Source organism: Macrobrachium nipponense, chromosome 26 (genome assembly GCF_015104395.2).
Source record: "Macrobrachium nipponense isolate FS-2020 chromosome 26, ASM1510439v2, whole genome shotgun sequence".
Taxonomy (NCBI): Eukaryota; Metazoa; Arthropoda; class Malacostraca; order Decapoda; family Palaemonidae; genus Macrobrachium; species Macrobrachium nipponense.
In genome coordinates, this window is record NC_087215.1 from 56,009,991 (window position 1) to 56,028,083 (window position 18,093).

The 18,093-nt window shown below is 38.2% G+C and overlaps 1 protein-coding gene across 1 annotated transcript in view; it reads right to left on the reverse strand.

Moving 5' to 3' along the window:
- Positions 1 to 844: 844 nt before the first annotated feature.
- LOC135199841 (uncharacterized) overlaps positions 845 to 18,093 on the reverse strand; it is a 58,397-nt gene continuing 41,148 nt past the window's right edge. Inside the window, exon 2 of the mRNA XM_064227979.1 lies at positions 845 to 4,195. Coding sequence (XP_064084049.1) covers positions 1,889 to 4,195 — 2,307 coding nt within the window. The 3' untranslated portion in view covers positions 845 to 1,888. The remainder of the gene's footprint in view (positions 4,196 to 18,093) is intronic.

Here is an 18,093-nt window from a genome sequence, read left to right on the forward strand (position 1 = left end):
GAGACCCCGCCCAACACGAATCGGCAACCGTTAACCAACGTAGACCATTTTGGACATACACACACACACACACACACACACACTCAAATTTAAATCACACACATTTATGTATAAACAGAAATTATCTCTTGTACCTTTATGCATGCTATAAAATATATACATATATTTGTACTCCCGTATTTAGATTTCTATATTCATTTTCATTCCTGTATGTAATTTTGTAATTTTTATCTAAAACCAACATGTAACATATTAAATTTTAAACATACATTTAAGGAAACTCTAGCACATGGCATTGTATTTTGAATATTTATTTAACCACTGTTTAAACTTTCACTCTTATTGTCGCAGTACATATGTCCTTATATTCTTTGTAACTAAAACAACGCCCTTAAGCTGTTAATCCTAGACTAACCAGTACCCATACCTCGAGGTCATACCTCCCACACGATGAGATAAATAGGCCGAAAGGTCAGATTGTAAGTCAGTAGTCGCTTGATAATGCCATAAGGCGAAACAGCTGTCGTGACAAAATTCAATAAATGGAAGAAGGAAGTCTGCGTATATTTCACCAGAAATTGACGAACGAGAATCGGAAAAAACTTCGTCGGTATGAAGATACCTGCAAGAAACTTATTGATGCCACTAAAGCAATTGCTTTTAACGAAAATTGTATATATGTATATGTATATGTATATATATATATAGTTATATCTTATATATATACTAATATATATATATATATTAGTTCTAAATTATATATAATAATATATATAAATATTATATATATCGTGATATACATATATATATAGACACAATTTTAATGTACAAATATATACCTACATATATACACGAATACTCTCACACACGCAAGCGCGAGCGCGCTCACACGCGAACGAAACGTACCTAGTTGACCGAGTAGGGCAGAATTCTCGACGCAAGCATTCTCCTGTAAGGCCAAGGTTGCATTCACCAGGAAGCGTGTTCCTAAAGTTTCGTGTTCACACGATTGAAGTCAACTCAGACGGAGCAAAAACTCGTAGTGAATGCACCATATGGAGCTTAATTTCCAGCCCCGACATGGGGGTTCCTTCAGGGGATCAATTCCGTCCTCGGGAGCCTGTGAACGGATGAATCTTTTCGAAAATGGCAGCGCGAATGAAATATGAACCATTGCACTCTGGGTTACCTTTGCTTTTATTTCTTACGCTGTCGCATTATCACTGACGCTTCCAGTAAGTGGGTCACTGAATAATAGACCTAATAAATTGAATTTTGTTCTTCTGGGCCCTCCAATGGAAGGCTATACTCGGTCGACTGAATTTCACTGAGAATTTTTTTTCTGAAATATTTCGCGTTCCTGAAGCACTTTCCTTGACATTTTAATCACTGCATATGAAATTTAAATCCAAATTCGGACTTGTTTGAGCAGAAAAATTAATGTCTTAATACTACACTACATCTGGTTGGAGATATTAGATCCTTAAATCATGACTAACAAGAAAAAATGGGAAAATTCAATTCAATAATGTGATATCTTTTTCTTTCATCAGATAGCTTTCTCCCAAGTGTCATTTGGGCACTAAAATGTGATACATCACGTCATTTATCCGAGAACTAAGCCATTGGAAAATAATGAAAACAACACGTGTGTGTAAAGGAACTCAGAAACAGATCATGAAAATTTCGTCTAATAAGTTAATGTTAAATTAAACTCACCGGCAATGTGAGTACGCTGATGACTGATATGAATGCAACGGGTGTTGATAAATACACCTCACCAAAACAGATAATGGGATGGGATGATTTAAAGATGATGAACAAACTGACTGTAAGTCGTTACTTACAGTTACGCTTCATTATACTTGATATCAATAACAGAATCATTTCAATAGACTTCCCTCGAAGGCTCGTAATCAAAGAACCCAAAGGCAGGGAAATCATCGAAGTAGCGATCAATGTTATAACCAAACTTGGGAAATTTGGCTTTGGAGTCAATGTTCAGCTCCATCTCCGGCCCTCGCCTCTGCCTCCTGGTCGGTTCCGGAGTTGGTCTTCTCGGGGGTCCTCCGGCGTCTGTGTACGGATGCTCCGAGGGCTGCCTGGAATTCTGTCTTGTGAAAGACTTCGAAGGATAGAACGGAGGAAGCTCGGGCTCCGTTCTGCTGCTGGTGTAATGCGGTCTTGGTGTACTGAAACGTTGTCTTTCAATGCTGTAATAGGGTCTTGGTGTACTGTACTGTGGTCGTGAAGTACTGTATTTATATCCTGATGTACTGTATTGTGGTTTTGACGTATCGTAATATGGAGTTGATGTTGTCTCTTCAACTGAAGTTGTTACATACTTTGCTTTCTTCTTATAGGTCTTTGAGTCAGTGTGTCTGTGGGCTGGTGACCTTGTTGGTGTGTAGTACCTGGGAGTACTTTTAGGTTGGTATGAGTCTTCTGGTGAATAGTGTTTAGAGGGTGAAGACACATGAGGCTTAGATGTGTATGGAATTGTGATTGGTAGTTGTGAATATTGGGATGGTATTGGTTTAGAGGGTTTAAACACGCTGGTAGACAATTTATTAGAATACTTGGGATTGTTTCTGTGTTCAGTCGGTATCTCTGGAGGTGATTTAGTTTTCAACTTCGAAGTAAGAGACAGTGGTCTCCAGTTCTTGTATTTTGGGATCTCCGATGGTTTGTAAGTAGTTATTGTTGGCAAGTATATTCTTTGACCAGGATAAGAGGGATAGGTCGGGAAATCTTTAGGTCTATATGATGCTTTTGGCACAAGAGTGTTGAAGTACTCCCTAACCTCATCTATTTCACTTAGCTCCAAGGATTTCGCTCTTGCTGGAAGATACATGTTTTCATATTCATCTTTTTCATTCTCATATTCTCTATAAACGTATTGCTTGTCCTTGATTCTTGGAGGGCTTGTTGTGCCAGGCAAGTTCCTGTAAAGTGGATGTGATCCTAGAGCACTTCTTATCACTCTAAGGTCTGGCAATGGTGTTATTGTAGTGGTGACGTCTACGTTTCTGTAGCTCATTTGTTTTCCCTCTCTACTTCTGACATCTTTGATTGCATCGATGAGCAAAGAAGACTTTTCTATTTCTCGCTGAAGTCCTGTATAATACATTATTTCGTCACGACTTCGTCTATCTGTTCGTGAGCGAGGGAGTTTATTATTTGGTATGTTGGATCGTCTTGACAAAACTGTGCTATATGCTGAGGAGCCAGTATCTGTGGTGCCGGACGTTGTGACTGGGTTTTCCCCTGAATAGGGAACCGAGAACCCAGGGTTTTCATCTTGTAGCATAGGGTTATAAGTGGTTCTGTGGTATCCCCTTGTGGTTTCTTTGTAGGCATAACTGTCTGTTGAATCGTTATAAGGGAGGTAAGAGGGATAAAGCTGAGACGATGCTGAAAGATAATCCAAGCTATCATATTGGCTCGATGTGTTTTCAGCAGAGAAATTTCCTTCGAGCGATAAGGAACTTATGACATCACCTCTTTCATATGCATTGGTATAATAATCTTCAGACAGAGGACTGTTCGGATAATCTCCTGATGAATAGACGACCATAGGTTCAAACTTTTCTTCTGAATACTCATCATTTCGGTAACTTCTTGAGCTGGATGCTTGCGATGAATGAGGTGCAAATTGCTCTCTTTCAAGGAGATACTCGTCAGCATAAGGTGGAGATTCTAATACAGATTTCTTGAACGGTTTTCTTTGAATATGCTGTTCTTGTCTGTCCCTTGGCCTCGAAACCTTTTCTACGGATGCTCTTGAAACGAATGGGTCTACTGCCAAAAGCTCTGCATCTTTAACAAACTCCACAGCGGATAGGTCTATCGGTTCGTTTTCTTCAGAAGTGTCTATAGACACTAAAACATAGTCAGTGATGTCGGTGCTCAAGACAGCTTCTGGTTTCTGAGGCCGCTCCAGAGTAGTCACAACAGCCTCGTCTTCATTGTCAGTGTCTACGTATTCGAAATAATCGTCTTCATAGTCGAGCATAACATCATACCGCCTGTTTCCTCCTTGCTCAAGTGGTACAACAGGCAAATCTGGGTCAGGGGCAGCACCTTCCACGCGCTTCCTAGGCGCAGTTCGAAGGATATCCATGTAGGCGATTCCCGGCACCTCTTGTGAAGGGCATAGTTCTGCCAATAGCGTCAGCACGACCAGCGTAGGTATCTGAAAGAAAATAAAAAGGCAAAGTTTGTTATGTCAGAAATTTAATGAATGGTCCTCAGCAAAATCTACCAGCTTATTTCAACCCTAAAATTGACGTTGTCTTTACCCACTGAGAATGAAATTTGATGATGCTCCAATTGATAACTTTCAAATGACTCTTCAGATCTTTGAAGCCTCGGCATAAGCCTCTTAGAATTAAAGTAAGCTGTAATTAGGTTTGACACAAAGATGAATTACACCTAAGGAACATTAACTGCTAACACTGAGAATTACGATCTAGTCATTCGGTTCCAGTTGCCTCTTAGATGTATCAACTTCCCCAGAGTCAAATTTTGAGAATGTTTGTGAAAAGTGCAAATGAAAAAGATGAAATTGACAGGGAATGAAACCCCTCTCCCTGAAGAATAGCTAACGAACAATTTTCCTTTCCATGGCAAAAAAAAAACTCGTACAAGCAATGATTAATGTAGACCTGAATATTAAGCTTGTTAATGTGAAATAAGTTACCATTTTGCTTTGCTCATATGAATATATATGCATCACGAACAACAACAACAACAACAACAACAACAACAACAACAACAATAATAATAATAATAATAATAATAATAATAATAATAATAATAATAATAATAAACTGTAGGTAGTAGACACTCTTTCAAGAGTATATAACATTCAAGATGATAGATCCATCAACTGCTTTCAATTTATATTGTTTTTTATACCTGTCGGACAACTGATTTTTCAGGGTTGCGACGTTCTACCGGTAATTCGCCGATGTTTGTCATTCTTGGAGAGGAAAGCAATTGCAAACTTGTGTAGCTTTTCGAACTGATACACCTAACCTGTCACAGAGCGACTCTGGAACCTGAATATAAAACTACCCAAGTTTGCGACTACTTTCCTCTCAGGAATGACAAACATGGGCGAATTACTGGCAGAATGTAGTATGCTTGAAAAATCAGATATCAGAAAGATATAGAGAAAGTATATATAAATTGGATGTAGTTAATGCGGTCATCACTTTCAATAATAATAATAATAATAATAATAATAATAATAATAATAATAATAATAATAATAATAATAATAATTGAAAAAGAAACCCACAAATTCAATTTGTAACTTGTTTACTTCTAAGTATTTATATTAAGTTTTACTCCACACTCGAGTACTTTCAGGCCCTTCTGTGGCCCATTCTCAAGAGATGTTTGGGATGTTAGCCTGGGTCAAGGCCCAGCAGTCTTCTGGAACTTCTTCTCGTTGTGCTGTCATTTATGCGATGGCTGTTCTGGTTTTCTTGAGAGTTGCCAATCCCCTCTTGTCGCTCTGATATCCTGAGCTGATGGTCAATGGGATTCACCCTTGTGGTAAGGGTGTGGTCACCGAAAGTCTGTTGGGCAGGAAACCTAATCTCCAGGTCAGCAGGGTCAATCTTAGCTTCTTTTAATATCAAAGCTCTGCTTATGGGATCTTCTGAGGTAAAACCTTTGTTTCCTTCAATTACTTTGATCTCTCTGATAAGCGCACCTTCTACTACCCTCCTGTGACTAATTTTGTTGCTTTTGTATATAAGCCTACTGTTTTTGAAATCCATCCTATGGTCATTTTCCCAACAATGTCTAGCTATAGCACTCCCCTGAGAGTTAAGCTGTACTGCCCTTCTATGTTCTTGGACTCTAGTCCTTATTCCCCTACCTGATTCCCCCACATATCTGTCTCCACAATTATTGCAATTGATTATGTATACCCCCGCTACATCATCTGTATTACTGTAATAAAACTCAATTTGATGAGATATTAACCGGTAAGGCGCCCTAAAGTTAAACCATTAAAGGGTTAATATCATTTAAATGTGAATTTATGATATTTCAAAAATAAATCTTTTATGGGATGAAATTTAAAGATGTAAGGTTTTATCTGCTGAAAGAATTTTTCTTTTATCTTCAATACTTTTGGAGATAATCGCGTTTTAATAGTGTTAGGGCCGGGCAGTGCCGGCTCCCAGAAATGCAATAATTAAAACATTATTTAAATGTGAATTTATAATATTTCAAAAATAAATCTTATAAGGGATGAAATTTAAAGATGTAAGGTTTTATCTACCGAAAGAATTTTTCTTTTATCTTCAATACTTTTGGAGATAATCGCGTTTTAATAGTGTTAGGGCCGGGCAGTGGCGGGCTCCCAGCAATGCAATAATTAAAACATCATTTAAATGTGAATTTATTATATTTCAAGAGTAAATCCTATATGGGATGGAATTCAAAGATGTTAAGTTTTATTTACAGAAAGAAATTTTCTTTTATCTTCAATACTTTTCGTGGTATTAGCATTTGAATAAAGTTTGGGGTCGGGTCGTACCCGACCGCCTGAAATGCAATAATTAAAACATCATTTAAATGTGAATTTATGATATTTGAAAAATGAATCTTACATGGGATGAAATTTAAAGATGTAAGGCTTTATCTTCCGAAATAATTTTTCTTTTATCTTCAATACTTTTGGAGATATTAGTGTTTGAACAGCGTTAGGGCCGGGTGGTGCCGGACCGCCAAAAATGAGCCTGTTCCCAGTAAAACTTCGCTTCCCCCGTAATTGATGGTTATTACCGGGGATACGAATTATAATTTTCCTGCTAATTAACATAACAGCGTTTAAATTTAGGTCACTTTCCCTCCTTTACTTAAATGGATATGTTATCAAAGAAGGAAGGTTTATAATACTAAAAGCAGCAGTAACCAGTTTAACAAGGCGTGATTCGACCTCCAGCTTACTCGGTGCGCCTGCTAAAGGTTATGGTCAAATATAGCAGTTTCATCAACGAAAATTAAGATAAATACTTTAAATTTCATTAGAAATCATTTTATTACGGTTTAGCATACACATTACGTATTCTTTGAATTTTCATTCTAATAAATAAATCATAAATCTATCCTAAAATTCCTGTATCTTTAACTGAATACGAAACACCTTTTCCAGACCTTTTTAGGCTCTTCCACAGACCTTTCCTAAGCCCCCCAACAACAAAATGGTCAGCGTTCTCAGCCCCTCCTTTCCTCTTTGTTGCAATAAAATTTGTGTTCATAGAAACGCCTGAAAAAGGCTTATTACAAACAGCGATCCAGACTGCAGATTAGAAGAAGAAGAAGAAAAGGTGGTGGCCTCCGGTGAGGTTAGGCGAAGGCAAGGTCCCCCCGGGTGAGGGTAGTCTGGATAATATCTACCACAAATAGCTAAATAACTAATTGTGGCTAAATTTCGCATTGCGCCTAAAAGCCAAATAATAATTATGTCTAAATTTGGTTTTGGTTACTTTGGAATCTCATAGGGGTAAGTTCCGGGTTCCGACTGGTCTGACGACTATTGCGCTTTCTATTAATTAGTTACAGTTTAATTTGTGTTCACAAGCATAATGTTTTACCTACGTATTTATTTAAGGAGAGGACTGTTTAATCAGTATTAATGGTTATTACTCCTTATTACTGGTATTCTTTCAGCCTTAGCGTCCGTGAAAGCTTGTTCGGAAAATCTATACTCATTAGGACTAAAGAGAGAGAGAGAGAGAGAGAGAGAGAGAGAGAGAAGAAGGGTGGGGGGGGGGGGGGAACCAAGCGTATCTCGCTGATCTGCTCTGACTGACTGTCCTGTAAAAAACCAAGAGGTTTTAAAAACAATTCTTCTTTTACAAAGGACAATTTGCATAAACTCAGTCTTCAGCCTTGTTTAGCGGATATGTTCACGATAAAGATTATACATAAATTAATGAATAAATTAATCAATGAATTGACTAATAAGTAAATAAATGACCAAACGACTGAACAGGTGATATGGTATGGCCTTATATTGCCACGCTCTTCAGCCTGTGTTGCAAGAATATCTTCCCAATTAAATCTGGTGGAGACTTAAAAAACGCCGCTCTTTTGATGGCAGGTTTTGTCGTGCTTCTTGAACTTGGTTTCAATTCATGAATCCGCTCTTTCGTAATACGCCCATCTCATCTACCTCAATAGCAGACCGGAAGTTCACACGTACACAAACACTACACACACATGCGCGCGCTCACTAAATCATAATGGAGATAGAATGAATAGAACTAGCTTTTTTCTCTCACATGTCACGTGAAATCTAAAAAATAAAATTGTTTGAAAAATAAAACAGAAGACAACTGCTTCGTTTGATAGTACTGGAGGGGAATTTGAAAGATGATTAATTATGCGTGTAGGGCAGAATTTTCAATATTATTAGTTGCATCTCTCTTTGTTTATAATTGCAAGGCCATGGGGTTTCGTGCTTTGGTATTTATTTACATTTATTTATTTATCTTCCTCTTTATCTTCAGCTTTCCCCATCTTTAAATGGGGTCGCTCTTTGTTATTAGTCTTCTCCATCTTCTGCGATCATTCACCAATACCTCACTCGCGTTCCTCTCCTGCATGTCCCTGTTCACTGTGTCTCTCCATGTCATTTTTAGTCTACCTCTCCTCTTTGTTCCCGGCACTTCTATGTTCATGGTTCTTTTACGTACAGAATCCTCCTCTCCTCTAATAATATGCCCAAACCATTACAGTCGTTTCTGTTGCAGCTTCTTTGATACTTCTGTCACTTTCACCGTCACTCCTACGAAGTCATTCCTTATCCTGTCTCTACTCCGCACATCCAACGTAACATTCTCATTTCTGCCACTTCCATCCTTCTCCCTTATTTATCTATATGCTTTTGATAAGTCTGTTTCTTTAAATACGTGAATAGCTAAATGGGTGCGTGAGTGCGTACGTGCGTGTTACAGTCAGTATAAAAAAACTGTCTAATGTGTCGGAACTTTTTACTAACTATTAATGAGCTAATTTGACCTCTCTCTGAGCGTCGTACTGTCATTTACATTTATCCGCTTTTTCCCGAGTTTATCTCAGCTTACATGATTCGTATTCCTTACAGAACAGCCAAACATGCATGAAGAAATAATACAGTTACATATTTTCCATTATAATTATGAGATATTTGCACAATCAGAATTGAAATTCACACAAAGTCATATTTGAAATACAACTTCTTAACTAGAGGTTGGAGGATAGCTACTTGAATGATGGCTAGATTTTTTTTCTTTTTTAAACAAGACATAAGTGGAACTAAAATTTCTCCTAGCCAATCAGCAGAATCATTAACACCCAGTGCCCTTAAGGTGTTAGTGCCGTCAGTGCACATCACGCGGTGCACTGCAGGCGTTGCTAAGGGGTGTTTGCAGCGTCCCTTCAGCCCCCAGCTGCAGCCACTCTTTAGACTTCAGTCCTGCTGTCCAATCTCTGTATTACTTCGTAGTAACAGTTATTTTTGGTATCTCTATACCTTATTGTCCAACCACTCCAACTCTCTCTTTTCACTGTTTTAATCCCTGAATGGTCGACAGTGTCTCAGTGCTTGGCTCGGCTGCCTGGACTTTATCAGTCAGTGAATCACCATTGCCTCCAGTCAACATCAAAACACTTTAAGTCTTTGACTTTGAGGTTTGGTTAAGTGCATTGTTTTTGTATGTTCAACCTCGGTAAGTCTATCAGTGTTTTTTTGGTACTCGTTCGAGTCTTGGTTTAGCCTTCTTTAAGGTGCCCTATCGTCTGGTTTGGTAAGTTTTCTTCGTGAAGCTATGCTTCTTTTGTCATGTGTATTGTAATAATATTCATAACCTTTATTTTTCAGGGTTGTTTAAATATTTATCTTGATCTGGTTTTGTATCTCTATAATATTATGTTAATTCCTTTTCATTTCAGCATTCTTACAGTATTTGATTTTTAAAAAAATGTATTCTATGTGAATAATTTTTTTTGTTTTGGGGGAGGAAGGTATTAGGTTAACGTAAAACTATTATTATTTCTTTTGTTGATTTAAATCAGCCTTGTTTACTTTTTTGTTTACTTTTAAGTTAAATTTTTGCTGAGTATGTTTACTCTTGTGTCACCGTAAGTTAAGTGGCTTTACGATTGTTTCAGTGTTTTTGCGCCTCCTCCTCCTCTTTTGTGTATTAGTGAACTATCGTTTTAACGATTGTTATTCTTTTGCTTTGAGTGTTTATAAACACTGGGAAGGTGATGAGTGGACATGGTCGACCAGTCAACGGGAGTTCGGGTCTTGACAAGCTCTCACCAGTACTGTTTCCCGTCGCACCATTTATTTTGATTTGGACGACTTTGGATACTTACCTTTTGGACCACGCACTTGGATATTTCCCTCACGGATTTTGGAAGACGCATATATACGTCTGTTGTGTGCGTGCCCCTGGATCACGGCTTTTTCTCGCGCAGGTGTTGTTGTCACCTGCGACCTTCACACTGCTGTTGAGTTTAGCAGACGCTCTGTCATCTGCGACCACTGTTTCTGCCCCTTTTTCCCGTCTGAGGATTTTGACGGGAAAACCAGTGTCGTCGTTGTATCCCGGCACTGGATTCTGGATTTACCTGCCGTGTCATCCTCGTCCAGCTGTTATACGGGAGTGAGAGCTACTTGACTCGTGAGGTGGCTAGTAGGGAGTCTGTCGCCAGGTAAGACGTATTATCGTTCCTCTTGTATCGGGAAATGTGTTGCCCTTCAGTACCTGGCGTACAGTATTTGCCCTTCCGTTAGCAGCTTGATGGACTGATCACGGCCCTGAGTTCAACTCCTCTTCTGGAATTTCACTCGAGGTGAAATTGTTTATTTTTGCCAATTTTTATTATTTATAAATATATATATGTATAAGTTTACATGATATGTTGTCATATTTGTTTGTGTGTTAGTATTTAGTGGACCGAGTTCCACATTGTATAGCTTTGTGTTGTAGGTAGGAATATTAAGGTTTTCCTTGTTATCATCTCTTACTTCCTTCTACCTTATTATTATTAGGTTATTGATTATTTTGGCTAGCCTTATTTTGGATCCAACTTGTTATATATTAAGTATGTTTTCTCTTGAAATTTTCTCTTGATAGGGTTTAGTGTAGTAGCTTTAGGTTATTTTGTGAGATCCAGAGAACCAGGTATTTGTTCTCTTGTTGATATATCTATATAATTAAGTGTATTTAATCTCGCAAGGTTGATTTAAGTGACTTTCTAGTTTATAATAAATATTGTTAAGTTTTCTTGTTTCCGTCCTTCCTTGTCACTGAGGTACATGTACTGACTGCAATCCTTGAGAATATAAAGACCTTAAAAGAACCTGTACTGCAACCTGGGAGGTTGTAACGGGGAGCTTTGCGATGACGTGTAGCTATACCACTGAGATTAGGTGTTCCTAGTACTTGAAAAGATACTAGGGGGGGACATTCTTGAAAGGCACTCCATCCTCAGGTCAATCAGGCTTTTTGCGAATTACAAGCTAATACATTGGCGTTAGGTTTACCGTACATGTCAGGGAAGTACAGCCCTTAGCACGAGTTGAGCCTAGCGGCGGAGGAAAAGACTATCAAATAGTCTGTTCTAATACAACCACACACACACACACACACACACACACACACACACACACATATATATATATATATATATATATATATATATATATATATATATATATATATTTATATACATATATATATATACATGTATGTATGTATTTGTGTGTGTATGTGTGTGTGTGTTGACACATGGAGTATACAGAACGGGGCTAAAACTAAGAATCATTTTAGTGAGTGGACACTGGACTTTCTTGTTTTACTTAGCTATCGCATATGAAATATCATACGTGTATACTGTGCACTTATTTCAGCTTTATGTATAATTTATCAATGATTATTCATACATAATGAAAGTATTATTTAATTAAACACTTTATATGTCATATTTCAGTGAATATTTTATTTTTAGCTACAGCAACTAATACTTTTACAAATTCTATTTTCTAGAAATCGTGTTTTAGTTTTAAATCATTTACAGATCTTTTGGGCGAATTTAATTTAGTGAGTGGGCAATTTATTTTTGTAGGTGGGTATTCGCCCACCCAGTTAATAGTTGATATGTTACGTTTAGGCCTGATACAGAATGAAGAAGCAATCTTCATTCAGAAAATCTGATACAATTACTGCTTAAGATTCTATCCGCATTACAATAAAGTACCAAACTAATTTATGCGTTAAAAGACTTTTTCGTCTGTTTCAAGAGCTGACAGCGAGATGCGCATGCATGTGCACGTTGCAATAGCAACACAACGACAGTCAGTGCCTTAAGGGAAATAGAGAGAAACCTAAGGAATATTGTTCTAGAACACGGAAGATTTATCTTTGCGGTTTCGTGGCTGAAGTCGAGGTAGCTTTCTCACGTCAGATTTTAGAATCTCACCCCACTATCACCCCCACAGAGATATCCTAACAGCCCCCAACCCCAGCTCACCGAAATATCACCACCCTCTCACCACCATACCCCGAGATATCCTCCATCCGCCTCCCACACCGCCTCCAGTTCCTCACTCTAGCCACAGACGCGCCCTTCTATGTACCCGGATATTGGGAAATTATTTTTTCCTTTTTTACGTGTTCTTTTTCTCATCTCTCCCTGTTTCCATTCTCTCTCTCTCTCTCTCTCTCTCTCTCTCTCTCTCTCTCTCTCTCTCTCTCTCTCTCTCTCTCTCTCTCTGCTGTGTGCGCTTGCGTGCTAAGGGAGACCATAATTGACGGTTATTTGATTTTTTTGTCCACTGGTTTTCTTCGGATTTTACCAGTCATTTTCCACCGAAGGCTGAATATAAGTATATGATCAGTAATATCTCTCTGTCTCTGTCTCCATCTCTGAACTCGTAGCGCTATGGAAAGTGCAGACAGCTCATGAACTGTGGATCTGCGCACACACACACACACACACACACACACACACATATATATATATATATATATATATATATATATATATATATATATATATATATATAAATGTGTGTGTGTGTGTATGTGTATGTGTGTGTGTGTGTGAGTATTAAAAGTGGCTAACTTTCAAGTTCTTAATTCATAACTTACGCCAACGTATGTAACCTACATACGTAGGGAATCGAATCCATTCCCTCATGCTAGTGAGACTAGTATCCTAACAATCTGAACCTTAAAAATTGTGTATGTGTGTGAGGGTATCTGCTCCTGCAATTTCTCTAGATCTCACAAATATTCATACTTACATACATTTCCGTGCATATTGATGACTCCGTGTATTATCTCTGATAAGGAGAGGAATGCACCAGATCTTCAGTCGCCCACTTGTGATACCTATAGCTACTGCTTCTGTTTTCACGTTATGAGTAAATACTACACAACACTGTATTTAATTTCTACGCTTTCTCGCATATTTGGTCTGGTATGAGCTAATTACCTCTTGACTTTACATAGGCTTATTACCTCTGAGGAATTTGGCAGAGATATCTTAAAGATTCTAAGGAATCTTTTTGTAGGCCTAGCCGGAGGAAGACAGGAAAAAGAGACGGAGATAAAGGAACTTTGCTGCGTTTTGACTGTCAACTGTCGAGCAAAAACCTTCTTAAACATTTTCCAGGCCTCACTAGAAGTATTCACCTATTGCAACAAGTTTCAGACCTTTTTAGTTTTATTTGTGGGCTGTTTGAACTTGAAGCGTCTTGCCCTAACCTACAGTCTGCTTGTCAGAGCTTAGAGCTGACTATAAAATCCAAAAACAAAATCATTAAAACGCATGGTGATTGGCAGATGCTTATATCGAGCAACAACCACAGTTTACAATGATATTGATTTTGGATATTTGTTGTCAGCTCCTGCAAAACATTAAACAAGATTTAATGATAACAAGAAATAAAAAGAAGGGAAATTTTGGGTCTCTTCAAAAAAGGGAGTTTATAAGCGCTATGTGCCTGATTTCTGCTTTCTGTTTAGGCATTTGTTGACCTGTTTCTCATAACATTTCTGAGTCTCCATTAAGTTATGTTTTCCATCTGTTCCACGCAAGATATGCCTAGCCTTTGGCCCCTTTTTCTCTTTCCTTTGTCACATTTCTCTGTATTTCTTGTTCATTGGCAAAAAGATCTTGCTTTGACATGCTAACAATGCCCAAGCTCCAGTCATCTCTAAATTCCAACAAACAAAAACTTCTTATATAGTAGCAGCTATTTTGACTTTTCTCAAGCCCAAGCTTGACTGTTAGTCTTAGCCCTTCTCCAAAAAAACCTAACCCCAGAAATTCTGTACGATTTCACACGCCTACACCGCACCGGTCTGAGGCCCACCGTGTGACCAGGCAACTTTCAGCGACGATTAACAGAAGATAATAATTCTATTTTCTTAAGAGTGTACAATTGCTTTGAGGATCGGGTACCAGTTGTACCCTAACAGCTGCTTTCTTTGTAGCGTTTTCTTGTCGATTCCGGACCTGTACATAGCCACCGTGGGAGAGCTTGGAAACTGGATATCTGTCTGCTGCCCAGACTGGATGAGAACGCCTCACCCTCCCCTCTTCCTTTCCTTCCTATCTCCCACTTGCTTTTATTACCATGATCTTTTGTTACTTACTGGCGCTTTCTAGTTTGTTCATACATTGCCTTTGCTACTTTGGCTTGTTATCTACGTGTCACCTACTCCGGGGTAGTACTAGCACTAAACATAGCGTTATTAGTGGTATATTTCTCGACCACGCAACAAAGAAATGGGTGTAAATAATACTCTGATCCCCGAAGGGTTAGTAGTAAACACGGCGTTCCAAGGAGCTTCCGCCATGTTTCATTAATACTAGCACCTCGGAGTAGGTGACGGGTAGATAACTAGCCAAAATAGCACCCAAGTGACTTATACTTATTCCCACAACCCTTTATTCTCTATAGAGGTGCTGAATACCCTAAATTTTTACAATGCTTAGCCTTTCTAGTTTGCCGCATTCGATGGAGGTTGGTTAAGACTATCTGGTAATTCAAAAGCCTTTGAGCAATGCATTTCTTATGCTTATTGTCTAAGTAGTGGCTATTGTGCACCTGGATCAGTTCTTTGTGTCATTCCAACCAATAGATTTCATTGGTATCTCCCATCAAAATAGCTGGTTTTGTTACCAACGTTCACAAAATACTCTACTGACTTCAAGCTACGCCCGGTATATTGTTCACCCCAAGAAGAGTCCCAGGAAAGACTTTAAAAAGCAAAAACCAGAAAGAACGCGTACAAAATAGTATGAATTCACTGAGCATGGGTTAAGGCTGGAATCCAACCCGTCGAACGAGTACCTAGTTCACGTGAGGAGCGACCCAAGAAATGTTGCTGGGCAAATGCAGTTGGCCAGCAACAAGTGCCTCCTGACGGCCGTTTCTATATTTAGAGGTTTCACACGATGTCTCTATAGCACCGAAACCCTTGCGTGATGTAATGCTTAATGTGGGGATTTAATATTGTGCTTGTGTGTGTTTGTGTGGATGTTTACGAGTTACTGGTGCCTAATGCTTTAATTGCTTGCTCTGCTTTTGTAATGTTACTTCTTGCTTTCAGTTAACCTAGACAAGAATGACTTTCTGTTGGGGACACGATTAAAAATTCACTTTGATGATAAAGGATTTCTGGGCAACAGGGAGAAAAACCTTCTTCTCTTAGACTGCATTGACGAGAAACACGATATGCCTTTAAACCAGTAATATACTACCAAGATTAATTAAGTAAAAATGTCAGCTTAATTATAGCTATCACTAATGTATATGAGACAGCGCTTCCGTAGGTTGTTGTTGTTGTTGGAGATTAAGCCAGCCTTGTGCTGGCACGGGCTCTTGCTCCTAGAGCAGCCCGTAACCGTAGGTTTGTTTGCATGGTAGGCATAAGGCCATGTCAAGCCTAACAGCAACAATAAGGTGTGTATTGCATATTGATGATGACGATGACAGTTTCTGCTATTTGCTTTCGAAATACAACTGCATTCAGCAGTAAAATATTTTACTGCATATTTTTTATCTACAATAAACATAGATTAACGAGGCCATTTTCGAAAACTAAGAAAGTAAAATCTAGATAAAGCTAGCCTATGCTTCCACTAGCTTTTTCACAAATTGTATAAAGTAGAAACTCAAACCTTATACGTGCATACATGTACTGATGTGCTAAACCACGCCACCAGGGAGGGTTTAGCACATCAATACACATAGGAAGAAAACATTCACCGGATTGAGTACCAGATTCGATAGTCATTGTTTTCATTATTTTAAGCTGAATTCTCGAATAATGACCTGGTTTCATCGAGCTTATTCCTCACCTCCAGCTGTCAGGCATTACACAATGAAGTTACACATCAGCAATATTTTATCAGCAACTTTTCCATCAAACTTGCCCTATAAATCTGTAGCTCAATTTTTAAATAACGTTTTTAATTCCCGCCACCCTGTAGTACCTGATGTTCCAAAGATGCGTTTCAATGCCAGTTTGCTATTCATTCATTGCACTGTATTTTTCAAAGACCTCAGTAAACTTGTATCTAGTCATTTTCCAGCTTTCAAAGTTAACATTATTCCAACAAACCCTCCCACTACAGGTCGCTCGTTTAATTTTAAAGACCGTTTACATCCACTGACGACCTCTGGCGTGGTTGAGAAGTTTACTTGTCCTCCATGTGATCGAGGAGTCTATATCGGAGCCACACTATAAGGTTACTCAAAGGTCGGGATTGACAGCCATAATGCGGTCAGTTACAGAACAGACAACAAGCTTCCATCTCCTGAGTTCTCCAACATCAGAGAACATACCAAGAAATGCAAACATGAAATCCAATGTAAGACTGAGATTAAAGGCAGGACATCTAAAAACAACAACTTTTGGCTATTACCGAGTCGTTATATGGGTCCTGCTTGTTTCCTCCCTTTTCAGCAAGCAGTTTGTCTCCATTCTTAAACTCCCTCTCTTGAGCCGCCCATAGCTGCCACCACCCCCCCCCCCTTCAACCTGCCACCCCCCCCCCTCAACCTGCCCCCCCCCCGCCCAACACTTACGTCTTCCCCAATTTCCCTGTCAGTCAAATCCTTATATATCTTATGATTGGTCATCTCTACAAGTTTAGTTTTTTTTTTTACTATAAAGTGTACGTTGTCTTAACATTTGCTTCTTATAATTGCGTGTATTTTTCTATTCTACGATGTAATTTTAACTTAATTTTAAATTTATGTAATTTCAATCTTCACTTAAAATTTACCATGTATACATTTGTATATATTTTCACGGTTTTATTTTGTGTTCTTTTATACTTGAAAATGAAGCCTGGAGCTTTGAAACCAAGCAATAATGCGTATGCATGAACGTTTTCTGGTGTACTTCCCCGCCTTCTTGTCTTTATGATGTTGTGATCAACTACTACCTTGTCATTTATATATATATATAATATATATATATATATATATATATATATATATATATATATATATATATATATACAGTATATATATATATATATATATATAATATATATATATATATATATATTATATATATAAATCCTTTCGTTATCAACATGACTCAAATCCTTTTTTCTGCATCTTTGCATATTTCAACATTTGAGTTCTAATCAATTCTCATTCTCAGAGTAGGTAATCACCATTTATGCTACCACTTACTGACGCTAATCTGAACAATGAAATTTCGGCGTTTTTCTCATTAGATTAAACTTACGATCTGTTGTTTCTGGAACAGATGCCTTTCAAAATATCAAGCATCTTGCAAGTAACATCACTTGGCATAAATCGACTGAAGACAGGCTGCCTGAATGATACAATATTATAAAATGACGTGAGAGTACTGAAGTTGTAAGTCTATTGAAAACAAATCAATAACTAAATAAACAGATCAGATTCAGCCAAAGATGACATACGGAGCATCATAAAAGATAATAAATAATAAGTAAAAGGCTGAAACCAAACACGAGCCTACGCGATGTCTAACCAGATTCTACGAGTACTTCGGCGTGTCC